The sequence below is a fragment of the Dermacentor albipictus genome, unplaced genomic scaffold (assembly GCF_038994185.2).
Source record: "Dermacentor albipictus isolate Rhodes 1998 colony unplaced genomic scaffold, USDA_Dalb.pri_finalv2 scaffold_38, whole genome shotgun sequence".
Taxonomy (NCBI): Eukaryota; Metazoa; Arthropoda; class Arachnida; order Ixodida; family Ixodidae; genus Dermacentor; species Dermacentor albipictus.
Window position 1 is genome coordinate 1,036,195 of NW_027225592.1, and position 27,430 is coordinate 1,063,624.

Sequence of the window (27,430 nt, forward strand, 5' to 3'; positions counted from 1 at the left end):
ATTGCAGGTAATTCGCGAAGTTGGCAAAGCCAATTCGCTAGAAAGATATGCAGATCCAACGCACTTGTTGAAAGCTACATGAAACGAAGCTTCTGGGAAACTGTACTTTAAATGCTTTAGAACTATAGCAGCGATGCGTACAGTTTTGCTTACTTTAATCTAGTATACGCAACGTGTAATCTTATGCAATTTTATGTTTATCACTACAGGGGTCACGAGCTGTAGCGGCATGCAAACTCCAAATCAGGCAGATGAAACGCCTACGGAGCAATGCAATGAGGTCGAAGGAGAGGCATGACGCTTGGCGAGGGAAGAACGATTATCACGAGATTATGCGTACAAAGGCACGGATACTAGGCAACATTTAACCATTCTGTGCCTCTTGTGCTACAGCGGCACATAACCATTCTGGAGGATTAGCTAAGAACGGGCACACAGCCTGTCTCACATACCGAATGACTAAATGAAAGAAAATCAAGTGTGAAGAATGCCTTGCATCGGGCCGTGAGTTCAAGCTTGTACTCAGGGCTAAAATAACTTATTGTATGCTACCGGCTAGATGAGCTTATTATCATCACAAAAACATTTTCAGCGCAGGCATGAACTTGTTTCAGGCTGCCGAATGGCGACTGCCAGGTTAGCGGTATGTTCAGTTGTTTTCGCTACCATAGTTTACACGTAAATGCATCTTCTGACTTCTATACTATAGATGGCGGCACCAATTTTCCTTTTTCAGTTTGTACCTTTTTTTTCACGAGGTGGCAGCACATTGCAATGGTGGGAAATGCATTTCCTGCAGTCCCTGTAGCGGCAAAAATTTGGTGCGAGGCGTACAGCCCACCACCCGGAAAAAAGTTAAAGCGCGGGGCTCATCTACTTGCACTCACGTTAGCTATACGAATGCACGATGCACAAAGAGCAACGGCAGCTGCTTCGTACGTCGGTGTGCCCGAAAAGATGGTGTTTGTGCAACATAGAAGCAAAGACAACAAATGACTCGTGGATCCGCAGGATAAGGCGGGGAGGAAGAGGGCTGCGGGTAACCGCCTGCCGATAGCACCACTGCGGCTCCTCAGCGAAACGGAAAAACGTGCACTCAGAACACGTGTCAGGAAGTCAGATCGTCAAAGCGGTTGGTGAACCCGAGAAAGGAACCGAGCGCACGTGGGTTCCTTCAACGCGCACCTTGCGTGCAAGCAGCGAGTAGATATACACATAAACGCCAAAGAGAGCAAGTTTCATGCGGCAGTGCCGCCGCAGGAGCCTTAAGGGTGGGCGCCCCTTTAAAACATCGCGACACTCGCTGCTGGCCACACCGAAAGTCTCACTCCAGCGCTACTAGCGCACGCATTCTCGCAGTTTCAGGAAGACCTGCAAACGGTGCGTGCGTGCTTCGTATAATCATACGGTGTTATTGTTTCTTTGTTTGTTTATTTCGAATACTTTTTTTATTTCTGCAAAAGTTACTCTAGTTACATCACTACAGATAATTTATCTGCCCAGGAGAACGTCATATGTAAGCGAAAAAAAGCTAAACTAATTGCATAGATTGATGTTCTAGTTACTAACCTTACGGCGTATGTTTAGAGTGTAAAGTCTACGGGAATCTTCATAAATGTCTGGCTCCGCGTTTCTACATTTCAAAATGGCCATGTAGATCAAAATAACTGACGTCAAATATTTCGTTCACTTTACCGATTCATGAACGCGCAACCACGAACCGCGGTTCTCTGTTCAGTCCCGGTGTGATGTAAAAGCGTGGCGTAAAATGAAGCTACCGTCGGGTTTCACATTTACCGCGATCTTACCCCGATTGGCGCCGTACGACACTTACGATTGGATGCATGCCCACTTTAGAAGCAGGCCTGGGACAGACCACTTCATCGCGCCGTACGGCGAAGCTTCATTTTACGCCGCGCTTACGTCGCAGGGGTGCGGCGCTGCGTATACATTGAGATATACAGGATGATCGTTCTTTGATTCAGAGAATTTTTCAATATAGCCTGTCGCAGATAACATAATTGTATCTTTGCGCTGCAATATTTAGAGGCGAACAATAACACGATAAATCAAAACACGCTCAAATAATTGCCAAAAATTCACTAGTTATCTTTTGAAATAATTGCTTTACCGTACATATTGCAATGTCCAAATGACAGCGGCTGAGTCTGAAAGGTGTATCCACTTGTGCTGACTTTCCAGAATGACGCCACGTTAGAGATATGCGCCATCAAACTGGCCGTAAAAATGCACTGTTCGACTTATTTTCTTTTAACAAAACGTTCATTTATGCATTGATTCACAAAAATAACTAGAACGCCCACACATTTCGTTGCGCAGTTTGAGAAATCATACCTCGAAACTGCTGTTATTCTGGAAATTCATTTCAGGTGGATACGTCTTGCAAGCAGACCGGCTGCAATTCCTAAATAGAAATATGCACGGTAAACAAATTAATGAAGTTATTTATATTTGTTTTTTTATTATTTGAATTTGTGTTTCGATTTATCATGTTAGTAATATCCGTCTCTGCGAAGAGTCCACTTCAAGGAGAAGAGTTATATATGCTGTCTGCCATTGGCCATTTTTTAAAATTTTATCAAACTTAAAAAAAATATCACCCTGTATGGTAATGTCCCATAGATTTTCTTGTATTTTAACTCGGTGACAATGTAGTGCTACATTCATATGACCGCTTTCTAGCGTTGTCGCTTTCCGGCTTACATTCGGCTGGTCGCAATGGCACCCTCAAAACTCATTCAATGGGTCCATTAAGAGCACCGTGCTCCATCTCGGAGCTGATTCGTGGGGTGGCCAAGAATCGACGGAATGCTGACCACGCGAAGCAGCTGAACTGCTGAACTTGCGACTGAGGCATGCTTTCTCTGTGCTCCAATCTCGAGAGGGCTCCGCATCACTGGAAACTGTGTTGGAACGCTGTATGGGGACGAGTCGTGTGTGCCATTAGAATTCCGCGAAGCAATTAGGGATGTTATTCCAAATTGGACCTGTCCTCTGTGCCTCGTCAATTCGAAACAAAGTTCCCTAGACACGTATTTACGACTTCATAACCACACTATTTTACAGAAACAGTGTAAAAATGATAAGCAGAATGTTGATTTTAATACGTTGCACAGGATCTGCCTTCCTTTCAGGCTCTCGCAATGCGTTGCCGAAAAGATCGCTGTTAATTGTCTAATGCACAGCTTCTAAGAGGTACTTACCTACTTTTCTTTGATACCTTACGCATGTGTTCCTAAAGTGTCGGGATGTTTCGGAACAGCATATTGGCGTCCCAAACATTGACTGTAATTGCTTCAACTTAATTTACGCAGCAATATTTTTATTGCGTTCGTTACAGGCAATGCATACTCTCGGAGCCTTCCTTGCTGTTCTGGCTGGAGTACAGCTGATTTCCGCGCAAGGCGCCGGTGCGTAACACTTCAGTGCTAGACAGATTGTGCGACGCGACAGTTCCTGTGTTTAGGCGCAAGCACAACTTTAAGTATACGCACTCGCGCATGCGCACAAGAGTGCGTATACGCACGGGTATGTGTGTCTTTTTTTTAGCATGCAAGAGAACGTCATGTTGATGTGCTCTTCTTGTCGCCCTCTTTTTAACGAGTTTCTTATGACACCGGCCACCAGGCTACGTGTGTATTCCTTATTTAACTCGCCTATAAGTCTTACTTCTTGTACATGGGGCTAATTTCACGTGGGACAAATGCACGCGGTACGTTCATGCCTCTAAAGAGAAACAGAGCCCCCGAAATTACTTCCTTGCATAATCAGCAGAATCTACGTGCTTATATGACACGTATTATGAACCTGGCCATTGGACACCGGTGTGCTGTCAGGATCATTAAGCATGAATTCCCGAACGCGTAGGTTTAAACACTCTGACTTAAATACGGCAGGATGACCCGGTACAACAACAACAGCAATAATACTAATAGTTTATTTACACACGTCCAAAAGCAAAACAAAGAAACGGGCCTCTCTAAGTCCACGAATACTTGTTCGACTAGGCCCGGCAGAGTGGGTACAGCGATGTGGCTACATATTTACCTAATAGGCTAAAAGGTAGACATTTACATAACAATTTTTTTCAAACTTTCAAACGAATAGTTGGTAGTATTACCTGTTAACCGACAATTACAGAGTAAGCAAAGACAAACATATAAACAACGTAAGTAAAGATTTAGAATTAAAATTCAACATTTCATCAATAATTTCTTCAACTGTTTTTTTTAAGTTGCCAAAAAGAATTCATCAGCCAAATCATTAAATATTTTTGGGATGTATAGACTTCTCGCTTCTCCATACTTAGTAGTGGAATAGGGCACCTTAAAACGTTTTTTGTTTCTTAGCAGTCGAGGTGCATCGTATGCCTCTTTAAATTCATCGCTCCAATTATGCCGTAATATAACCGTTCTGGTAAATAAATCCTCGAACAGACAACACTCTAATTCATGAAAAATATTGTCATGTAACCTACGTAGTACCATAAGCAACATTTTTAATATATTATTAGTAGTTTATGAATCCGATTTTTTCTATGTTCTGCACAAAAGGCGAAGATCGTTATACCATACCTCAGCACACTGTTCGCTAGTGCATGAACTATCATTTTCTCGGCTGGTAGAGGTACTAAATCTTTTATGTTGAAAAGTAGATATGCAACACTCCGCACTTTGCCACATAAAAACGCCATGTGATGTTGCCGTACATGCCGCTGTTGAACTTATACCCAGGTAATTGAAGGTCTCCACATATTCTATAGCAGTACATTTGCATGAAATACAATGTTCATCATGAAGAAATATAGGCAAGTTTATTTTTTGAGTTGTTAATAGACTTCGAAAGCACATGAGTTTGTTTTTAGCATTGATATAGACACAATTTTAGTCAAATGTAAGGCGTTAATAGCTTTGTCATAACGCATCGGACGTTTGAGCAGAACAATATCATCTGCATATTGATATACCGTAGCTTTAGTAATTATTGTGGGAAAGTCGTTCATAAATACATTCAATAAGAGAGGTGACAACACGGATCCCTGCGGAACCCCCCAGCAGTAATATATTTCCTAACGCTAACGATTTCTTTGCTACCCATGACTACCTGTGAGCTGTCATGTAAATAATTGCAAGGGAGATTAATAAATGGTCCCCTGAAACCCAAACGAAACAACTTTTCCAATAAAATCTCGTAATTTACAGTTTCGAACGCTTTTGCTAAATAAAAAAGAAGCACAACAATACAGGTTCTTATCTAGATCAGAATATAATTCATTGGTGAACTCTTCTAATAAGTAATAGCACCTTGCTTAGCAACAAATTCAACCTGTCTTGGTGTTAGGATTGAAAATTTCTTTAAGAAGGAAGCCATAGAATCAAACAAACTTTTCCAGTATTTGGGAGAGTATAGGCAAAACAGAGATAGGTCTATAATTTGCAACTTTATAGTTTTTCCTGCTTTATACAGTGGCTTAACAATCGCTGTATTTATTGTCGCTGGAATTGACGCGGTGCTTATAAAACCAATAATCACAGAAATCATTATGTCTGCTAATGTGTCAAAATTTCTTCTAAGTGTGGCAGCAGCCAGTCCATCTATACCTGGTTGTTTATTAGGTCGGAAACTGTAAAGTATTGTCCTCAGATCTTCCTTCGACAACGTGGGCAAAAAAAGCAGATGCTTCAACTGTTCGTTTGAGCGAGGAAGTGTGTCTCTGCGACTGCGCAGTATTAGAAAAACGCGTGAAAAAATAATCGAACTCATCTACCACTACATCTGGTTTCTAATAAAAAGATTCTAAGAAATTCGCAGGTGCCCCACTATTGCCTCGCAGATTATTTATTAAAGCCCAAGTTTTGCTGAATTTTTGTGTGCTTGATTAAATCTCAGAAATACCGCCGATTTTTTGCTCTCAAGATGGCAACTACCCTATTCCTCACAATCTTATATTCAGTTTTCAAGTCTTGATTTTTCAGCTTATGCCTGCTCCTCTTCCGCAACTAATCTCTGTAGGAAATAGCTCTCCTTATGTCGGCCGCAAACCAAGCGTAACGTTTCTTTAGATTTTTAGTTATTGTGTACATACTAGAAAGCTCAAACTTTTTTTAGTTGCTCAAAAACTTTTTCATAAACTTTACCATAATTAGACTGCCTAATCATTTGCGCCCAGTCATACTGTGAAATCAAATTATCAAATGTTTTCCTATTCAAAATCTGCACTTCCAGTGGTTATTATCATGTTTTTCTGATTTGTCCTTTTCGGGCAAGGGTTAAAAGTGCATTAAGGCGACATGCGACAAAATAGTGATCCGCTATCCTTTGCCTAATGATACATGCCGCTAATTAATAATGCTGTGCTCTTACTGCTATGTGGTCTAGACACGAAGATACTAGTCTATTTCGTAAGAGTTCTTCTCTCGCAGGTTGATTTATGGTCACTTGTAAGCCATAGGTTGACCAAATGGCGAGATAACCCGACACAGTAGTTGAGCTAGTGTTCAATATATTAATGTTTAGGGCACCCGCCAAACAATTCTGATCTGCTGCTCTGTGGCCTCCTAAATGTCTTTCAAGTTCACGCAAGGATCGTGTGACACTTATTAGGAGGACCATAAATAGATAGAAGCAATAATTCTGTGTTAGTAAGTATGATTTTTACTGTCAAACGTTCAGCTTGGTTTAGAGAAATGTCCGTAACCACAGCGTCATATCCTGTCTTAACAAACAACGCTAAGCCACCTCCTCGTATTTTCTGTCATGACATAAAAAGGGCTTTGTAAGCCTTTAATTTATACATGTTAATGTAATCGTCTGGTACATTTGATTGCACTATTACAAATGCATCCACTACATCGGCGACTGATTGCGTTACCTCCCTAAAGCTCTCCCAATACTTTTATATACTTCTGATATTATTACTAATTACTGGCAAACCGTGTTCACTGCTGGTAGCATATATATCTTTGAAATCAATGAAATTTATGAAAGAGAAAAAATTCGTTGCCATGTTGGTTTTGAAATTTTAAGACTATCGGCTTGATTCTTGATTCGGATCAGGGGTGCATTTTCGTCCTTCTCGAAAATATTTCCGTCCTTAACCAATGCAAATTTGTAGCTCTTTTGCTGCAGTTCTAGCACGCCAGAACAGATTTTGGTTCATTCTTGTCAGATTATCATTGATGAAAAGCCTCGGTAGCTGTCTATTTTGATGCAACCGTCTTAGCTTCCCCCGCGCATCAAACCACGCATCCTTTGCGGTCACCGAAGAAAAACGTACTAGCACTGTCGGGTTCGTCTGATGTTTGTTTGGCAGGAGTTGTGCCGCCTCGATATCAGAGTTACAGAATTTCGATAGCTCCAGTTTAATGGCTATGTTCGATAAGACTGCTTTTAGGTTTTCCTCGTGTTTCACTTTTCACTTTTCTGGCGTACTGTTCGCTTTCATTTCGATTCTGTTACAGCTGCTGAAACTGCTCCGCCTTTGTTTCCAGTTGCGTTTTCAGGTCAGCAATTTGTGCTTCACGCACAGCTTCCCATTCTTTACTGGCTTAAAGCTGTCTCAACACCTCGTCGTATTGTTTAGACGTAAAAGAGAGTGTTTCTTCCAGGTCTTTCATTGCCATACTCAAATGTGTGAATGCAGTTTTCAGGAGGGGCAGAGCGTCTACTTTTCCATGTAAAGCCAGCAAAGAGGTTAAAGTTTGCCTAATAGCTGCCAGCTCTGACATTACCGTAGTTTCTGAAGTGTCTTCTTCTGGTGGAGACTGTGAGTCCGCCCCCCTCGTTGCTTTACCGTGCGACACGTTTTGCCCACCCATGATTCATGTTTAATTTAACTCTTCACTGCGAAGGTATCTTGAGCTATACCTGTGCGTTGTTGTCCCAAATGATAAGGGTTCCCGCACTCCGAACATTTAATGAAATGTCCATCATCGGGCAGATGTTTGTTACAAACAATACAATTGTCCATAATACCACTCAACAGGATACACTCTGCAGTCGGCGGCCAATAGCCTTAGTTAGATTTACAAGGTAAGTACAGTACCTGTAAAATATATACGTCAATGTCTGTTCGTTGAATCGCCGCCGACTACGGCGAATAATAATTATATTATTATTATTATTATTATTATTATTATTATTATTATTATTATTATTATTATTATTATTATTATTATTATTATTATTATTATTATTATTATTATTATTATTATAAGAAGAAGAAGAAGAAGAATAATAATCAGCAGCTGCAGCCTATTTTTGTATCCATTGCAGGACGAAGGCCTCTCCCAGCGATCTCCAATTGCCCCTGTCTTGCACTAGTTGGTTTCTAGTTGTGCCTGCAAATTTGTAAATTTCATCACCCACCTCATTATCTGCGTCCTCGACTTGCTTTCCTTCCCTTGGCACCCATTCTGTGGCTGTAATGGCGCAACGGTTATTTGCCCTACGCGTTGCATGCCTTAGGCAACTCCTTTTCGTAGTTTGAACGAGAACTTCGTCTACCCATGTTTGCTCTTTCATCAGTACATCTCTTTTCCTGTTTCTTAAAGATGCGCCTAGTATTTTGGCTCCCTCACTCTCTACGTGGCCCATAACTAGTTCTGGAGCTACTTTGTTAACCTCCAAGTTTCTGTACCGTATCTTAGCACAGGTAGAATACAATGATTATGCACTTTTTTTTCAACGACAGTGGAAACCTACCAGTCTAAGTTTGGTAATGCTTGCCGTATGCACTCAGACCCATTTTTATTCTTTCGGAAAATTCCTTCTCCTGATCAGGGTCCCCTCAGAGTAACTGACCTAGATAAACGTACTCCTGCACAGACTCTAGAGGCTGACAGGTGACCATGATTTTTTATTCCCTTGTCAGGCTATTAGACGTTACCTTTGCATCTGCATAATAAATATATCTTTCAATTCATCCCCAGCGTTGCTGAATAGGAGTCATCTGCAAACCGAAGGTTGTTGAGATATTCGTCATTGATCCTCACTCGTAAGCCTTCCCAGTCTAATAGCTTGAATACTTCTAAGCATGCAGTGAATGGCACTGAGGAGGTTGTCTCCTTGCCTGACCCCTTTCTTGGCAGGTAATTTTCAACTCTTCTTGTGGAGAAGCAACGTAGCTGTGGAATCTGCAGATATTTTCGAAGATAGTCAGTATGCTTCCTGTACTTCTTGATTACGCAATGTCTCCGTGACTGCTGGTGTCTCCACTCAATCAAAAGCATTTTCAGAATCTATGAAAGCCATATAGAGAGATCGATTATACTGTGCAGATTTCGCATTTGCTGATTGATGATGTGGACATGATTCATTATTGAATATATCTTCCTAAAGCCAGCCTGTTCGCTTGGTTGAATGGAGTGAAGTGTTACCCTGATTCTATCGGAAATTATCCTCTGGAATATTTGACACAATACTGAAAGCAGGCTAATGGGCCTGTAATTCTTCACTTCTTTAACGTCTTCCGTTTTTAAGGATTAGTATAATGTTGTCATTTTCCCAGGTCGCTGGTACACTTGAAGTCATTAAGCATTGAATGTAAAGAGCCGCAAGCTTTTGAAGCCTACTATGTCGCCCATCTTTGAATAAATCAGCTGTTATTTCATCTTCTCCTGCCGTTTTTCCCCGGGTCATGTCTTGCAAGGCCCTTCTAACTTCGTCGCTAGTTATAGAAGGAGCCTCTGCATTCTGTTTCTCACCACTTCCAACGAAGGTAGCATGGGTGCTCCGGGTACTGTACTGGTGAGTACAAAATTCCTTCGAGCGCAGGCACAACTTTCCGCTTGCTACAAACCAATATTCGCCCCTCCTTACACCGTTACAACAGGACATTTACCTCGATTCCACGTGCCATATCTGCAAGGCACAGCCAACCACACTTCCACACATGCTTTGGGACTACACACAACAATAACCCGACACTAACCTCAGGACCCTCTCGGCGAGATGGCACGCTGCCATACGTAACTCCAACCTTGATGACCAACTCTGGGCGACCCAGCAAGCCTCGACGTCCCCACGTGGGAGGCCTAGGCCCAGCCACCACCTCTTGCTGGTTTCAATGAAGTTCATTCAGTCAGTCAGTCATTGCTGCTTTTACTAAATCATCGAAATTGCTGATGTCATTACCAGGCTTATGTTTCCCTGCATACATCTGGCCTTGTCCTATACCAAGGTTTATTCTCACTCATTTCATGCTGCGACCACTTTTTACTGCTATTTCGTTGTCCTTTGGAATGGCGCTTAATTTCTTGTTGTTTATCAGCTTTGACAGTTCAGAGAATTCTGTCTGATCTCTTGGGTTAGATACTGTCACACCTTGTCGTTTCTTTATTAGGTTCTTTGTTACTTGGAAGAGCTTACCTCCTGGTGGCCTTGCTGCCTTACCCCCCACTTATATTGCTGCTTCTAAAATCAGCCTATTTGCGGTTTCATTCATTGCCTCTATGTTATCCTCGTCTTCCTGCTCCAAAGCTGCATAAATGTTTGTGAACACCTGGTTTAATTCGCGCGCTTTTACCCTTAATGCGTCTAGGTTGTCCTTTTTTCCTAACTAACTTTGCTGTTTGTCTCTTCAAATGGAGATCAATCATAGACCAATGTACAATGCCATATACCCTACCTAAAAGTTCTACATCATGTATTATGCTCGAATCGGCAGAGAGTATGAAACCTAGGTAATTTGTTGTTTCTGCATTGCGCCTTATCAAGGTACACTTCCTGTTTCTGCGCTTCCTGAAGAAAGTATTCATTATTCTTTCCCCGAATTCTACCTATGTTTCTCCTCCACTATTCCTAGAATCGTTGCCGTAGTAGCCAGCTGCTTGGTTCCCAGCCGGATTTTCACCCACTTTTGCATTGAAGTCGCCCATGACTAAATTAGGCTGAGTTGACATCTTTCGCATTGCTAATTAAATGTCTTCATAAAACTGTTCTATTTCTTTATCATTGTGACTATAGGTTGGAGCGAAGGCTTGTATTGCCTTTAAGCCATGTGTCCTATTAAACTTTATTACGACGGCTGCTGCTCTCTTCTTACTTATGTAGAAATAATAAATGTTGTCCGCTATGCCCTTATGAAGATAAGTCTCACCCCCTATTCTATCCCCTGTAGCACAGGATGGGGCCGCTATTCAGCACTGTATAAGCCTTACCAGTTTTAACCTCACTAAGGGCACTGATATCCCAGGCAATGCGTGATCATTTCTAAGCTAGCCTCACTCGAAAGGGTTCGCGTGTTAAGCGTTGCCAGGTTCAGTTTCCAGCGGTGGCCTGTCTGGACCCAGAGATTCTTAGCATCCTCTGCCGCGTCGCCGGTTTGAGCGCTGCCTTAATCAGGTGTGCCACCGCTGCGGGTGGCTGTACGCACAGGTATGTTATTCGATTTCAAATCTGAGGTACATTAGCCTTTTCTGGTTTAAAGAGCACTTCGACCCTGCCTCACCAGGACAACCGCATGCTATTCACATTGTCTAAGTTTGCGCTAGGTTTACTATAATAAATTTGTTGATGCAGTTCTGCACCCACCGCACGACTAATGCTTGTGCATGATGTTTTTTTCCATGGCTTTGCAATAATTTGTTGAAAAAGTGCATTGCCTTTTTATGTTGTTGCTCGGAAACGTTGTTGAGCTGCGTTGCGTGTCAGCCCCACAACTTTGAAATGTGCAAGTAAATTTTTAAACATCAATTATTGAAATTTAGACAATTTAAGAACCAATATTGAATCATTACTTTCACGACACAAGGGTGACTCTGAAAAACCAGACACTGCGAAAACTGTGAGTTACCATCTACCTATTCATTAGCGAGACTTCTGCCACCCAAAAAAAAACAAGCAACACTGAAAGAACTACTACAGCGGTGAGCATAGTCATCGCTCCTCGAAATCAAAACTGACGGCTGAAGCCCGCCTGCCATTTATTGAAATATCACAGTTTATTCCAGTATAATCGCTCGTTCTCGCTCACACTCAAGGATCGACAACATAATCTGCTTTGTGCGCGTGAACTGATTAAATAAGGTTTTCGGTACAGAATCCGCGAACACATAAAAAAATTTCTGAAACAATAGTTTGTTTTGACCTTGACGACGGACAAATCGATAGCAGCGACAGTCCAGTGAAAAACAGTCACCGTCAAAAAGAAAAACTATGAACTCGTATTAATATAGAACTGACAGTTACTGCGGCAGAAGCTTCTACCGCGGCAATTTTTGAGTGAATTAAACATAAACCGCTCTGTTGTCACGTATTAAACATTTTGTTCTAGCATTATACATATGAATGTAGACACGTTCTTTAAACAGCCTAAATGCTTTAGTAGGATTGCTATGCATGTTTATTGATTCGATATTTTGAGAATAAAGAGTCCACAGACTGCGTATAAATATATAGCTTATAAGTTGTTTGATATAGTTTATTTGTTTTTCATTATCTTACGAATGTGTTGCTTAAGCAAAGCCTGTAGGTGTTGTCGACAAAATATATGAGGCCTTAGGTTTGCAGGCAGTCTATAGGCGCTCAAGAAAAGTCACTTTAAATACGTCAGGAGTATTTCAGTAGAATGCCTAAATTTCGTGGCCGCGTAACATCACATCCGAATTGAAGTTCACTTACTAATCCGTCGTCAGGGAGAGTTGACTCATCCAGTTAAACTACGTGTACTCCTTCCTCCGCATTTCAAGAGCTTAAAGTGTAATTGTTACTTCGGGATCATGCGACGCCAACTAAATGCTTTCGAGCGCCTACTCCTCTGTTAATACAATGCTTGACAGCGGGGGTACCATGCGAATCAACACCTAAGATTTTGTCTCTCCTCTTTTAGTCCTGCTATGAGGGGTTGTAGGATGTACAGGGCACAGGTAATGTACCACACAATAATAATGTATATTTGTTCTCTCTTTGTTGGTCGTTTCCAGCCAAGTGCAAGCTACCGCCAGATGAGGGCAGGTGCGATGAAAAGCTCCAGCGTTTTTTCTTCAATGTCACTTCCGGCTTTTGTGAACTGTTCACCTACAATGGCTGCGACGGCAACCAGAACAACTTTGCTGCATACAAAGAATGTATCGACGAATGTCAAAGTCAGTATCTGCGTTCTTCTCTTTGTTATAAAAAAAATTACTGAAACAGCAACTTTTACTGAAAAGGGGTAGGGTGTATTGACGTGCAGACACACGATGTCAAAAAACTGTACCACAACTGCACATTTCAATAAGAATAGCACATGCACATTTTCACTGCCACTTAACGTTACAGCGTGTGCTGGAACTACAAAGGCACTTGCATGCAGGCAAAAAAAGAGATCATAAGTAAACATTGCGAAGTTTTTTCTAAAAACGAAGAAATTGCAGTGGTATCTAATACAGTGTAACGAGTGCTCAACTATATGCGGAAGCGACGTCTGCACTGAACGTGCCCAAAATTTCTAACTCTGAATCCGTGAAACACAAACTGTAACTGAAATGTTCTTCATATGTAATCGTCCCCGTGAGCGCACTGGGATCATTGCAGCTTTTGGAAATGGACTCCCGCAATGGAAATCAACTCCCGCTCCTTTTTTGAAAATACCAGATCTTGTTATAGTAGGTGGATTTGGCTAACTACATTTTATTCCGCGTGGCTGATAAGAGCCATTGCAAAATTATAGCATTATTTTTCTTTTTTTTAATGCGATATAGACCTGTCTTTACGTCATAATTCTTGGTGTGTATATGCTCATAATATGAGCGCTGGGAGGCCTGTGTTGTGCGTGAAATGAAGAAGTGTTTTGTAGCATCTGTTATCACGTATCCTATGGTCACAGCTGACGGTGACGTTGTGGCAGAGGCCGGCTTGCCGTAGGTGACGCGAGCGTCTAGATTGTGAGCCAGGACATCTTCATATTAGGTGGTGCGCATCTGCCTCGATCCCTAGGGCGGAGCAGTATGGAGGCGTAGCACTCAGTGGTAAATGCGACCAGTTTCACGTTATCACAGCCGGTGGAAGGTTGCCGATGCCTCACCATTGCATTAATGCATTCCACCACGTAATTTAAGGTGGCCTTTCTTGAAACATTTGATTACGAGATTTTAGCTGAATGTACGTGACTTTATCACTGCTCGACTTTAGTTCCCCGATTGGGAGATGCGCTATGATGGGTATAAATTTATTTATTTATTTATTTATTTAAAATACTTTCAGGGCCCAAAGGCACTACAGAAAGGAGTGGGAAAGAAATGGCAAGACGTGCAGCAAACAAAAAAAACAGAAGTATTACAAGGCGTCTTGTAAAGCGATCTTGAACTGGTGGTCATCAGCAATGCTGGCGATTGTGGAGGGAAGGTGGTTCCATGCGACACTTGTTCTAGGAACAAAAGAGTCATTACACAATTTTGTGCGACAAGAAGGTAGCCCCACCTTGAAGCGATGATCGGTCCTTGAAGAAATGTAATGAGGTGGATGAAACAAAACGTCCTTCATCTCGTTGTTATAATAATATATTTTATGAAAAAGGCTGAGGCGAGATGACTTTCGACGCAACGAAAGGTCAGGCAAGTTAAGGGTTTTCTTCATGGATGTGACACTGGAATGACGTGAATAATTCGACAATATAAAACGTGCGCCGCGATTCTGAATGGCTTCAAGAGTTTGAATGAGTGTAGTCTGAGTAGGATCCCATATGGCGCATGCGTACTCTAATTTAGAACGTACCAAGGTTTTGTAAAGTGTTAACTTCAGGGACGATGGGGCATCAAAAAAGTTTCGACGCAGATAACCAAGCATGCGATTGGCGTTGTTAGTTACATATTCTACATGCGTATTCCACGATAGATTAGAAGAAATGTGAACACCAAGGTATTTATAGCTGTCAACAGATGGTAATAACATATTATTGAGGTGGTAAGTACGCGGACAATGATTAGTGCTGTGGCGAGAAACCTGCATACTTTTACATTTAGTTGTATTAAGTGTCATGAGCCATTGACTGCACCATTCAAATACCCTATCTAGATCACTTTGCAGATTGAGATAATCGTCATGGTTAGTAATTTTCTGGTAAACCACGCAGTCATCTGCAAACAGTCGGACAGTTGAGGAAGAAAGGCAAGTAGGAAGATCATTAATATAAATCAAGAAGAGCAGAGGGCCCAAAACGGACCCTTGCGGGACACCAGATGTTACGGCAGAATTACGTGAAGAGAAGTCGTTAGCCGTCACATACTGACTACGGTTAGAGAGAAATTCCTTAATCCATGCAAGTACATTGGGGTCTATGTTAAGTTGATTAAGCTTGAAGATAAGTAGATCATGTGAAACGGAGTCAAATGCCCTAGCAAAGTCTAAATATATGCAATCGGTATCAAAGTCATGATCCGCGTTAATAAACAAGTCGTTAGTAAAACATAACAATTGCGTTTCACACGAAACTGGTTTACGGAATCCATGCTGATAAATGCTGAAGAAGGAATTGGACTCAAGGAATTCAATGAGGTGCGAGTATATTATATGCTCTAAGATTTTTACTGGAATGGATGTTAATGATATGGGGCGGTAATTATTGGGAGAATGTACATCACCAGATTTATGCACTGGGACCACCTTCCCTATCTTCCAATCACAGGGTAGTGTAGACATCTGTAATGACTGTTGAAAAAGCTTTGATAATATCAGTGCAGAATAAACTTGTGTACACTTCAGCATTTTTGATGAAATACAATCTGGACCGGCCGACGAAGACACTTTTAAGTTGACAATCAGCCTTTCGACACCAACTGCATCAATAGCGATATAATCCATTGGGAAGAAGTTGGTTTTTGGTATATGCGGTAATACTGTGGGAGTGCTCTTATGAAAATGAGTAGCAAACACATTGTTCAGAACATTGCAGCACTCGCTTTGAATTACTGGGACATCAGATTGGATTAACTGAATGTGTGTCCTTTTAGTACCGTTAATAATGCTCCAAAATTTACGGGGATTAGAACGAAGTAGCAAAGGAAGAGTTTTATCAAAGAAATCCTTCTTGGCTTTTGAGAGCGCAGTACAGTATTCTCTGTTAAATTTTTGATAGCAGGACCAGTGGTCTATTCTGGCTGTGAATTTTGCGCGTCGAAATATCCGCTTCTTTTTGTTGCGCATGCGCTTTAACATGTTATTGAACCATGGTGAGCGAGTACATGATGAAACTTTTCTTTTAGGTACAAAACGATCAATAAGAGACAAGAGTTTGTTTTTATAAAGCAACCAGTTGTCCTCAACCGACCGCTGCTCAAAACCGGCGAAAAACTGATCAGCAAAGACCTGAAATTCCGCATTCATTCCGGTTACGTCTGCTTTGCCGTAGTCTTGGATGACCCTAGTTTTTTTTTTTTCTTAGAAATCTTTGTCTGTAGAGTGAAGTGAATTATCGAGTGATCGCTAATTCCCGGTGAATGAGTTAAGCCGGTAGCTAGGTCGGGTATAGTGGTAAGTATTAAGTATTATATACCATTAATCCGTGTAACTATGCTAATTAGCTATTATAACGCGTATTTCACGGGTAAGTAAAGTCCAGCTGTATAAGTAATCCAGTTCATGACACAAAAATGCGCTCTTGATAGTACGCATTCAGACACGCTTTAATTAGCTTCCATTTTGAAATATCATCGGGCGTATTCGTATGTCGCGAAAGTAGCCTCCGGTCGTCCCGCTCTTTCTCATTGTGATGGCGGCAATACGTGACGGAGAAGAGTTTTCGCTGCGGACCTTGCAGAGATGCCGAGCACAGCGTACGTTCACAGATCCCTGTCGCGACCCTCTGGGTGCGGAGCGCTGCCGCGACGGAGTCCAGGATCGCTACTACTTCGACGTGGATGCGGGACGCTGCAAGAAGACGGGGTACGGATTCTGTTCGGGATACTGGGACAGCTTCATCCGTCTAGAGGCGTGCAAAACTCGCTGCGAAGGTGAGCGGTATCCTTTGGCTGTATGTACTGGCTTCGCACTTAACTTGCAGTAAAGCCTTTTCTTGGAACAATTGGTTTATAACGAAGAACAAAACGTATACGGCACAGAAATGAAATGAACAAAAGCAGCGCTTGTGCACCATATTCACAGGCTTTTCATTATTTATTTATCCCTTCGCATACTACCAGGGCGTAATTGAGAATACAGGGTGCACTATCACCGGCTGTCACAAGGCACAGTTAAAATTTTGAACAGTCATTCGCGTCTTCATATAAAAGCACAGATATACCGAAAGAACACAAATATATTACATCCAATGCACATCTTCGAATCTGTGTGAAGCGAAGCTTTCACGAAGCGGTTAATTATATGCTATAAATTTGCGGACTTCCTTCCTTCGTCCTGGGCGTAAAGTTGCGCGCATATGTGCTGTCACGCAGTCGGTGCTGTACAATTTGAACACGCAGAAATTTTCTCGAACACTCAGTTGGCGTTGGCTAAAGATGCGAACGTTTTGGCAAGAAACTGAGAATGTTGGAAAAAACAAACAGTTCTTTTTGATCTCGTTTAGTCTCCGGACATAAAAAGGAAAAAAAGCATAGTCAAATTTACCGAATAAATTTGACTGTATTGATGTGAATTGTGCGAACGTCCGATTCGTGTCACTTTGCGAGCATGTATGTCCAGTCGACATTTTGTTTCATCCAGCTGGGGTAACATTTTGTGGTGGTGGTGTGCTGCATCTGCTATGTTTGTCGCTCAGAAAGGCAACCAATACTTGCGTCATTTCTGGAGGAATAAAGGATCCGCCCTTGGGACACAAAATTCTCGTGTCAGTATACTTCGTATTTCTTTAACCTAACGTGAAGCACGTGGGAGTAGAGAGGTTGACAGTTCTGTGCGCACCCCGCATCATAGTAAGGGAACCATCGTGTAGTAGTTGCGTCTGATTTTATACCGTAATGCCACAAATAAAGCACCCGCTCCCGTCTCCTCCGCTCTCATTGAGCTTTAGAATTTATTCCATTACTGCCTGTTCTATGCAAAAAAAAAAGAGGACGATAAAGATCTTTTTTTTTTCATTAGTTTTCATTCTCAACCCAAGACAAGCTGCCAGGGGGGGGGGGGGGGATGCTATCTGGATGCTAAACTTGAAATGGCACACATCTACCCCTACATGTTTGAAGGTGTTGCCTGTAATAAATAATTTTATTCACTAGATTTGATGTCAGCCGGGTATTATTTACTGTGAAAAGGAGACTAAATAAAGCGGTTAAATTGAGCAGTGTGAATATATATATATATATATATATATATATATATATATATATATATATATATATATATATATGTATAGCTCTTCGTAAGTGACAAACCGCTCCCTACACGGTGCGAAGGAAGCTTGCTACTGTAACTCAGAAAACACACAAAAACGAAATCTGGGTGGTGACGCTGCCATGAACTCGAGGCGTCGTGCATTTTGACAGTATTACGATGCGTCCTGTATTTAGCAGTATAATTTAACTAAAGGACTAGACTGCGTTCTCATTGTACCAAAGGCTAATAGAATAGAAGGCTAATAGAAAGGCTAATAGAATAGAATAGAATAGAATAGAATAGAATAATAGAAGAATATAACAAGTTATGAAGACCTATCTTGCGCCAAACAGCTCAAATAAGAGACAAAAACAATTACTTGATGACGTTACAACTTTTCGATGGCGCCCACTACGGTTAATTGCGACGAAAAATTAGGCAAACGAAACGGTGTGTCCTCATTTCTTTATTTATCAACGTTTTTCTACACAGAATGAATAAAAACAGTTGTAGAAGAATGCTTCACCGTCGTTAACCAGTTTCCAGTGGGTCGCAGCAGAGGAACTGTACGTACTTATGACTGCTCTTTTTTTCGCCATTAAGCGCGTCTAAAGGCACCCACATATTTGACCTAGTATATAACATGGCGAATGCGCACCGTGTACTGACTACACAGCCAACACAATACGCCAATCTGAATAACTAAAGTTCCGGAAGTGTGCAAATAATGCACCAGCCTTCCCTCACTAAACTGATAGAATAAAGGCACGCAGCTTTCATGGTTGGTGAATAAGGATTCCGAAAGCTACCAAGAATCTTCGAGTGAATAAAAAAAGTGGGTTATTGGTCGTGGAATGTCCATCTCTTGCCAAAACTTTTAGAAAGAAGTCCCATGTGCGCTCATCAGCTATTGTTTTTTTACTTCCCTACGCTAAGAAATGTTGGGGTATTTTCCATGTGTTTCCAAAATTTAATGAAAAAAGTTTGTTTTCATGGTCCTTTTTTTTTTCAAGGCTTCAATGTCTCCAGATATATTACATCACTAGCATTGGCACGATAAATATATGCGTGCGATTGTAGTCTAATGGTTAGACCATTCGTCTGCGGTGCCTGGTGGCTGAGGTTCGATCTCTAATTTGGGCATGCGATTTATTTTTTCAAGGGGTGCGTCATTCGTCAATACAACAGCATCACCTAGTAGCCATGGTCGGAACATTCCGGTAGAGTTCGCAAAGAAACTTTCGCTATGAAAAGCGTAAACGCAACCAACACAAGATACACGTAGAAACGACTTATACGCACTTGCGTTGAATAACACAAGTGTACATACATGGAGATGTAAAAACACATCAACGCGCACACAAATGTCACTGTTCAAGTAGTCCTGAAAGCGCACGGTCAGTCGAAGAGTTCTAAAAAATCTGCAAATGGAATTAAATCAATTAGCTTATTGTCCACAGGCGGATGCCGCATGGCTGTCAAAGCACACCTCTGTTTGGCAGGGTACCTTTCACATACGGGGTGATCATTTTTAAGTTTTACAGAAATTTTAAATAAGTGGTTCGTGAAAGATAGCGTAATTCTAGTCCTTCAGCTGGATTACTCAAAAAGGCGCACATTGCTTCGGGAAGAAAATGAAACACACAATCAACTAATTGATGAGCATTCCCTAATTACTTCTGAATTAATTAACTCTACAGCCGAAATTCACGTTTCCCCAGCGTTGCACACCAGAATATTGTTGTGTGTGTGTGTGTGTGTGTGCGTGCGTGCGTGCGTGCGTGCGTGCGTGCGTGTGTGTGTGCGTGCGTGCGTGCGTGTGTGTGTGTGTGTACGTGTGTGCGTGGGTGTGTGTGTGTGTGTGTGTGTGTGTGTGCGTGTGCGTGTGCGTGTGTGTGTGTGTGTGTGTGTGTGTGTGTGTGTGTGTGCGCGTGCGCGCGTGTGCGTGCGTGTGTGTGCGCGTGTGTGTGTGTGCGTGTCTTGCATGTGTGCGCCAACGTTTAGGGGAAAGTGCAACGCACAGTGGCGGCTGCATAATAAGCATCTTCCTTGTACTAATGGCGTGGCCTTATTGCGAATACAGCTCGCACTAAGAACGACGCGAACAATGTATAATTCTCAAAGTAATCCTGGGGCGCAATTGGCCCACTGCGGATGCAGTTACCAAGCTGAGCAGCCTTTCTTTAGTTCTTGCGTTGTCCTTGAGAAGCTTCCAACGTTGTTGTTTTCCCTGTCACCGCGCATCTATAATGAAGTGTAAAATGAGTGTAGGAACAATTGAGTTGCGCAGCGGCAACCAATTACTTCTTTCCGAAATGAGTATCTATCTATAAACTAAAACCTTAAAGTAATTCTAGCTAGATAATGAAGCAGGACATTGATTTGGGCTAATTGGTTCCTAGGCAGTTGGGGAACGCAGCCCGATAAAAACAGGGAACAAGAAAACACGGAAAACTAGACGAGCGCTGACTTAGAACTGAATTTTTATTGCAGCAACCGCACTTTTTTATGAAGAGGGCACAACGCCACATCACATTTCCAAATGAATAACATAACCTGCTTCGTCTTAAAAACCTACGTCAATGCGCAAACGTTTGCACTGAAACATTGATAACACTATGCGCACGCAGCCATTACGCTCAAGATAAGGGAAACGCTTACAACAGGATCTTTACGTAAGAAAGATTAAAAACAACTACAACAAGACAACTGACTATCACGGAATTTTTTTTTTTGATAGCAGATGCGTACGAGGACAACATCTCACTTGTGGAACCGCAATGACCTGTGACCAACAAGAAACATTGAAAAGGAGGTGCACTCCATGTGTCCTTTGAGGCATAGTCGATCTCAGCCTCAGTGAATGAAATGGACGGCTTGCTGACGCACCTATTGCCCGCCTCCCTGATAAGGAATGCTTACAGGATCTCACGTTCCGTTTTGCCCCTTGTTTTCCACAAAAACTGAGTGTTTTCAAAGATAGACACACGCTCGAATCATTAGTAGCGCTCTGCTAGAAGGCTTCCCGCTTTGTTACAAGCTTTCGAATTGTGTTCCTTCGCCCTTCCATTAAGACATCTTCCGGTCTGTCCTATATACTGGCTTCCACGGCTCATCGGAATCTTATAGATAACATTGGACGGCATTGTGTGTAGCGGGTTCCATGTCTCGTCGTACAACGAGACAGGAATTCTTTATTGTCATGGCACACAATTTAGACAATTTACAAGAGGCTGAAAGAGGTACTTGGACGTCGTGCTTTGACGCTATTCTTTAAAAATTATGGGATGCCCGGTGAACACGGGCAATTACAGAAGCATTCTTCCTACTACTTTGTGTTGCATCTTTGGCTTGTGGCCTCCTAATTCTTTGCGGAAGAGCTTCGCAAGTAGGTGAAATTATGTGTGACCCGCTTTCTTGAGCAGGAAGATTTGATTTCAAAAGCTATCTGACATAACATGAACACGAGACTTCCTCGGGGCTGAGTTAAGGCCATTTGTTGTAATATCTGGCGTCACTAACTTTGAATGAGCGCTGTCCAAAAGTTATGTGGCCTTCTTTAATCTTGGACGGTATTCCCATGAAATGCGGTCGTCAGTGAAACGCAGCCTAATGTCCAAAAATTGAATTTTCTGGTTGGTTGGCAATTCATACGTGTATTTTAGTCTCTCGCTTTCATTCTCGAAAATACGCACAATATTGTTACGGTGAAGTGAAGGAAGACGTTGAATTGGACTAGAGAAAGACGAAGTCTGGCGGTTGCCTGAACGCCATATCCATCATTTGTAAATATAAGTTATTTTACACTCGTGGGCCTGCTTTCTTCCCGCAACATTTTGGTGGAAGGTGCGGGGTACCACCACGGAACTTCGCAGCGGACGTCATCTGCCTGCTGCCACAATGGCAAATCAACCGACACAAGCGACAACGCCTCGGCAGCCCGTGCCCACGGTCATCCTCACTCACCCACGGGACCCGGGAACATTTTGTGGCACGGACAACGTCGACGTCGAGGACTGGCTTACGATGTACGAGCGAGTGTGCGACAACAGGCGGGATCCTACAATGATGCTTGCAAACGTAATATTTTATCTGAAGGGAACTGCGAAGCAATGGTATGACACACATGAAGCTGACCTAACGAGCTGGGATGTTTGCAAAGAAAAAATGCGAGACCTGTTCGGCAGACCTGTCGGTCGTCAGCTGGCAGCTAAAAAAGAACTTGCGTGCCGCGCTCAGACGTCCACAGAATCCTATGTCGTGTACATACAGGATGTGCTGGCCCTCTGTCGCAAGGCTGATGACAACATGACCGAGGCAGACAAGATTGGCCATATATTGAAAGGTATTGCAGACGATGCCTTCAATCTCTTGATGTGTAAGGATTGTGCCACTGTGGATGCAATTATTAAGGAGTGCCGGCGCTTCGAACAAGCGAAGGGCCGCCGCGTGACTCAAACTTTCGACCGGTTGCCCAATACCGCCGCGACATCTTCTTGCGAAGACCCGCCGCGGTTCGTTCAGCCCGCAGGACCGGAAGAAATAACGCGCATCGTTCGCCGTGAGCTTGAGGCCATGGCCCCGGCTCCCGTTCGTTCAGACTGTCGGGAAAGCGTACACGCTATCTCCCTTATACAAGCGGTCGTTCGGGAGGAAATAGCAAGTTTGGGCATTCCATCTCTCTGCTCAGTCCGCCATACCAACACCTACCAAATTTCTCCGACCGCTCGCTCCCGGACGCAAAGCTCTCCACCACTCCGTCGCAACCCAGCTGAATGGCGCACAGCGGATGATAAACCCATCTGTTTTAATTGTTCCGGTATTGGACACATCGCCCGTCATTGCCGCAACCACTGGTCGTCGCCTCCTCGGTGGTCGTCTCCGAGTCACTACAGCCAAGTACCCGACAATCGCACTTTCTCGCCCTATACGCCGACTAGGAACATCAACGCCGACAGTGCTCCACCAAGATCCAGCCGATCCCCGTCTCCGCAAGGTCGTAGGTCCCGTTCGCCTCTCGTTCACCGCTCTTCGTCCCCTTCTGCAACCGGTCGCTTCGCTTCGGGAAACTAGGCGGTGCAGCTCCCGGAGGTGAAGCTGCAACTCCGACCCGGCCCACAAATCCTCTATTGACCCTGCCTACATGTGGAAACCTGCTGGACATTGAAGTCGATGGCGTTCATGTTAGATCTCTCGTTGATACAGGAGCGCAGCTTTCAGTTATGAGCGCTGCTCTCCGCCGCCGGCTCAAAAAGGTTCTGACCCCCGCCGTACCGTGCACCGTGCGAGTCGCCGATGGGAGTACGTCACCTGTCCTTGGAATGTGCACAGCACGTGTGACCATTGGGGGCCATTATACCGTTGTTCTATTTATCGTCCTTGAACACTGCCCACACGACCTAATTCTCGGCCTCGACTTCCTTTCGAAACACTCTGCCCAAATTGACTGCTCCGCAGGTGTTGTACAGTTGGACCTGCCGCTTCCTGCCGACGCAACCACTTGTGCTCCACACCGCTTATGTGCTGCTGAATTTGCAAGGCTGTCTCCACAGGCTGCTACAAATGTCCTGCTGACGCCCTGTCCTCCCGTACCTGATGGCGAGTACGTCCTGTCGCCGCTTACTGACGTGGTTTTGTCGCGTAATATTGCCCTACCGAGCACCTTAATTCGGATCCGCGAAAACTGCGCTCGCGTGCCCATCCTCAATTTTGGGTTCTCGTCACATGTTTTGCCACACGGTATCGCCATAGCGCATATCACTCCTTTGGAAGAATTTCAGATTTCTTTTTTGACCTCTGAATCCTTCCTCAGTACGAACGGACCTTTGTCATCCACTCCTTCGTACTCGACGCCTGCGGACGATGTTTCTAAGATGATCGCCCCCGACCTTCCTTCCGAGCAAACAACAGCTCTTCGTCATCTCCTGTCATCTTATCGGGACATCTTTGATTTGGACGACCGTCCACTTGGCCAGACATCTGTTGTCACGCATCGCATCAACACCGGTGACGCCAGCCCCATTCATAGGCGGCCATATCGTGTCTCGGCAACAGAAAGGGCCATCATACAGAAAGAAGTAGACAGGATGATGGACAAGGACATCATTGAACCCTCCAGTAGCCCGTGGGCATCACCGGTTGTCGTAGTAAAGAAAAAAGATAACTCGTGGCGCTTCTGCGTTGACTACCGTCACCTCAACCGGATAACAAAGAAGGATGTTTGTCCCTTGCCTCGCATTGATGACGCTCTTGACTGCCTTCACGGATCCCAATACTTTTCATCAATTGACCTCCGCTCCGGCTATTGGCAGATTAGCGTCGATGAGATGGATCGCGAGAAAACCGCCTTTGTCACACCGGACGGTCTGTACCAATTTAAAGTCATGCCCTTTGGATTATGCAATGCGCCAGCTACATTCGAGCGCATGATGGACTCTCTCTTGCGCGGCTTGAAGTGGTCTACATGCCTGTGTTACCTCGACGATGTGATTGTGTTTTCGCCGAACTTTGAGAGCCACCTGCGTCGCCTCACAACCATACTCTCCGTGTTTCGCAGGGCTGGCCTTCAGCTAAACTCCTCCAAGTGCCATTTCGGTCGCCGTGAAATTAACATGCTTGGTCATCTCGTCAACGCCGCCGGAATCCAACCTGATCCACAGAAAGTTCACGCCGTGCGAAATTTTCCTGTACCTTGTTCAACGAACGATGTCCGTAGTTTTCTGGGCTTATGCTCTTATTTTCGGCGATTTGTGAAAAATTTTGCGGACATCGCTCACCCTCTCACTGACCTTCTTAAGAAAGACGCCTCTTTCTCTTGGGGACCGCTACAGGAGAAAGCCTTCTCTACCCTGATTGAGCGGCTTACCACTTCCCCGATTCTCTCCCACTTTGACCCTTCTGCGCCCACTGAAGTACGAACTGACGCGAGTGGTCATGGCATCGGCGCTGTCCTCGCTCAGCGTCAACAGGGCTAAGACCGTGTCATCGCTTACGCTAGCCGCCGCCTTTCCACGCCCGAGCGAAATTACTCCATTACTGAGAGAGAATGTCTCGCGCTCGTATGGGCGGTCGCGAAATTTCGCCCGTACCTTTTCGGTCGGAGCTTCTGCGTTGTCACCGACCATCACGCCCTCTGCTGGCTCTCCTCTTTGAAGGACCCAACTGGACGACTTGCACGTTGGGCATTGCGCCTACAAGAATATACATTTTCTATTATATATAAGTCAGGACGCCTGCATAAAGACGCTGACTGCCTGTCCCGCAATCCCGTGGATCAACCGGACGATACCGATGCAGACTCGGACATCAGTATTCTGTCCCTCTCCGGTTTCCTCCACATTGGCGACGAGCAGCGCAAGGATCCTGTTCTTCGAACACTTATGGAACGCCTAAGCTCCTCGCCCAATGACCCGTCCCTTCGGATGTTCACCTTGCGCGATGGAACTTTATACCGTCGTAGCGTTCGTCCTGACGGCCCGGAGCTCCTCCTAGTCGTCCCCAAGCACCTTCGACTCACCGTGCTCCAGCAACTTCATGACGCTCCTACTGCTGGACATCTGGGCGTCACTCGTACTTACGACCACCTGCGGCGCCGCTTCTTCTGGCCTGGCATTTATCGCTCTGTGCGCCGTTATGTCGCTTCTTGCGACCTGTGTCAGCGCCGGAAGACGCCTGCTATGCCTCCCGCTGGTTTGCTTCAACCCATTGATATACCTACAGAGCCCTTCTTCCGTGTGGGCCTCGACCTCCTTGGTCCGTTTCCAATTTCCATCAAAGGAAACAAATGGATTGCTGTAGCAACCGATTATGCCACTAGATATGCCATCGCACGAGCCCTGCCAACCAGCTGCGCTACAGATGTCGCCGACTTCTTACTAAAAGACGTCATCCTGCACCACGGCGCCCCTCGCCAGTTGCTGACGGATCGCGGCCGCTACTTTCTATCGAAGGTCGTTGATGATCTGCTCCGCTCCTGTTCTACAGAACATCGGATTGCTACCGCGTACCACCCTCAAACGAACGGCCTCACCGAGCGACTCAACCGCACACTCACTGAAATGCTCGCCATGTACGTTTCCAACGATCACCGCGACTGGGACGTCGCTTTACCATACGTCACTTTCGCATACAACTCGTCCCGTCACGACACTGCCGGATTTTCACCATTTTTCCTTTTGTACGGCCGCGACCCCACCTTGCCTTTTGACACGTTGCTACCTTCCGCAGTACAGTCACCCAGCACTGCTTACGCTCGCGATGCTATTGACTTAGCCGCCCAGGCCCGAGATGTCGCCCGTCATCGCCTCACAGTCTCGCAAGCTTCTCAAAAGCGACGCTACGACCTTCGGCACCGAGACCACCATTTTTCACCTGGTTCCCTTGTCCTTCTCTGGACGCCTTCACGTCGTGTCGGCTTGTCGGAAAAATTACTGTCCCGTTTTTCTGGTCCGTACCAGATCTTACGCCAACTGTCCGACGTGACCTACGAGATCGCCCCACTCGGTCAGCCTTCCGTGCCTCCCAACTTAACCAGTGATGTTGTTCACGTCACCAGGCTCAAGCCCTATGTCCCCCCAATAAGTGAGGCTGTTTAACTTGCACCGGGACGGAGCTCCCCCACCGGGAGGGTGATGTTACGGTGAAGTGAAGGAAGACGTTGAATTGGACTAGAGAAAGACGAAGTCTGGCGGTTGCCTGAACGCCATATCCATCATTTGTAAATATAAGTTATTTTACACTCGTGGGCCTGCTTTCTTCCCGCAACAATATTATCAGTCATCTGGGAGAGGTTCCCGCCTGTAGCTCCTTTCAAGTTAAGAAGAAAGTTATCCCCATATCTTCACGACATTTTGATCATGTAATCTTGACCTAATGCGAGAGCTAACCACGGACAAGAAGGTGTAGCATCAAGCAGGTGCTACAGCCGAACCAATACGTATTCCATCTCTGTGCACGTAGAATATGTTTGCAAACTGTACCACCGTAGAATCTAAATCAAACTTTAAGAGTTCTAGGAAGTTGTAGCTAGAGATGCCCACATCATTTCCAAAGTTAGATTCTCCGAAGTCTTCAATCTTTGCTCCAATTGCTCTGAATAATTCTTGATGAGGGACTGAAAAATACAAATCTTCTACATCTATTGAAAATTCATTGTACAAACCAT

General features: G+C 44.1%; 1 protein-coding gene across 2 annotated transcripts in view; it reads left to right on the forward strand.

Annotated features, from left to right (window-relative positions):
- The first annotated feature begins 1,247 nt into the window (after positions 1–1,247).
- The window catches only part of LOC135916933 (boophilin-G2-like), a 37,260-nt gene continuing 11,077 nt past the window's right edge, over positions 1,248–27,430 (forward strand). Inside the window, exons 1-4 of one of the 2 annotated variants that reach the window (XM_070529952.1) lie at positions 1,248–1,380; positions 3,362–3,431; positions 12,945–13,106; positions 16,757–16,949. In XM_070529952.1, the coding sequence (XP_070386053.1) occupies positions 3,365–3,431; positions 12,945–13,106; positions 16,757–16,949 (422 nt within the window). In that variant the 5' untranslated portion in view covers positions 1,248–1,380; positions 3,362–3,364. The remainder of the gene's footprint in view (positions 1,381–3,361; positions 3,432–12,944; positions 13,107–16,756; positions 16,950–27,430) is intronic. The other variant, XM_065450369.1, reaches the window with a different exon arrangement.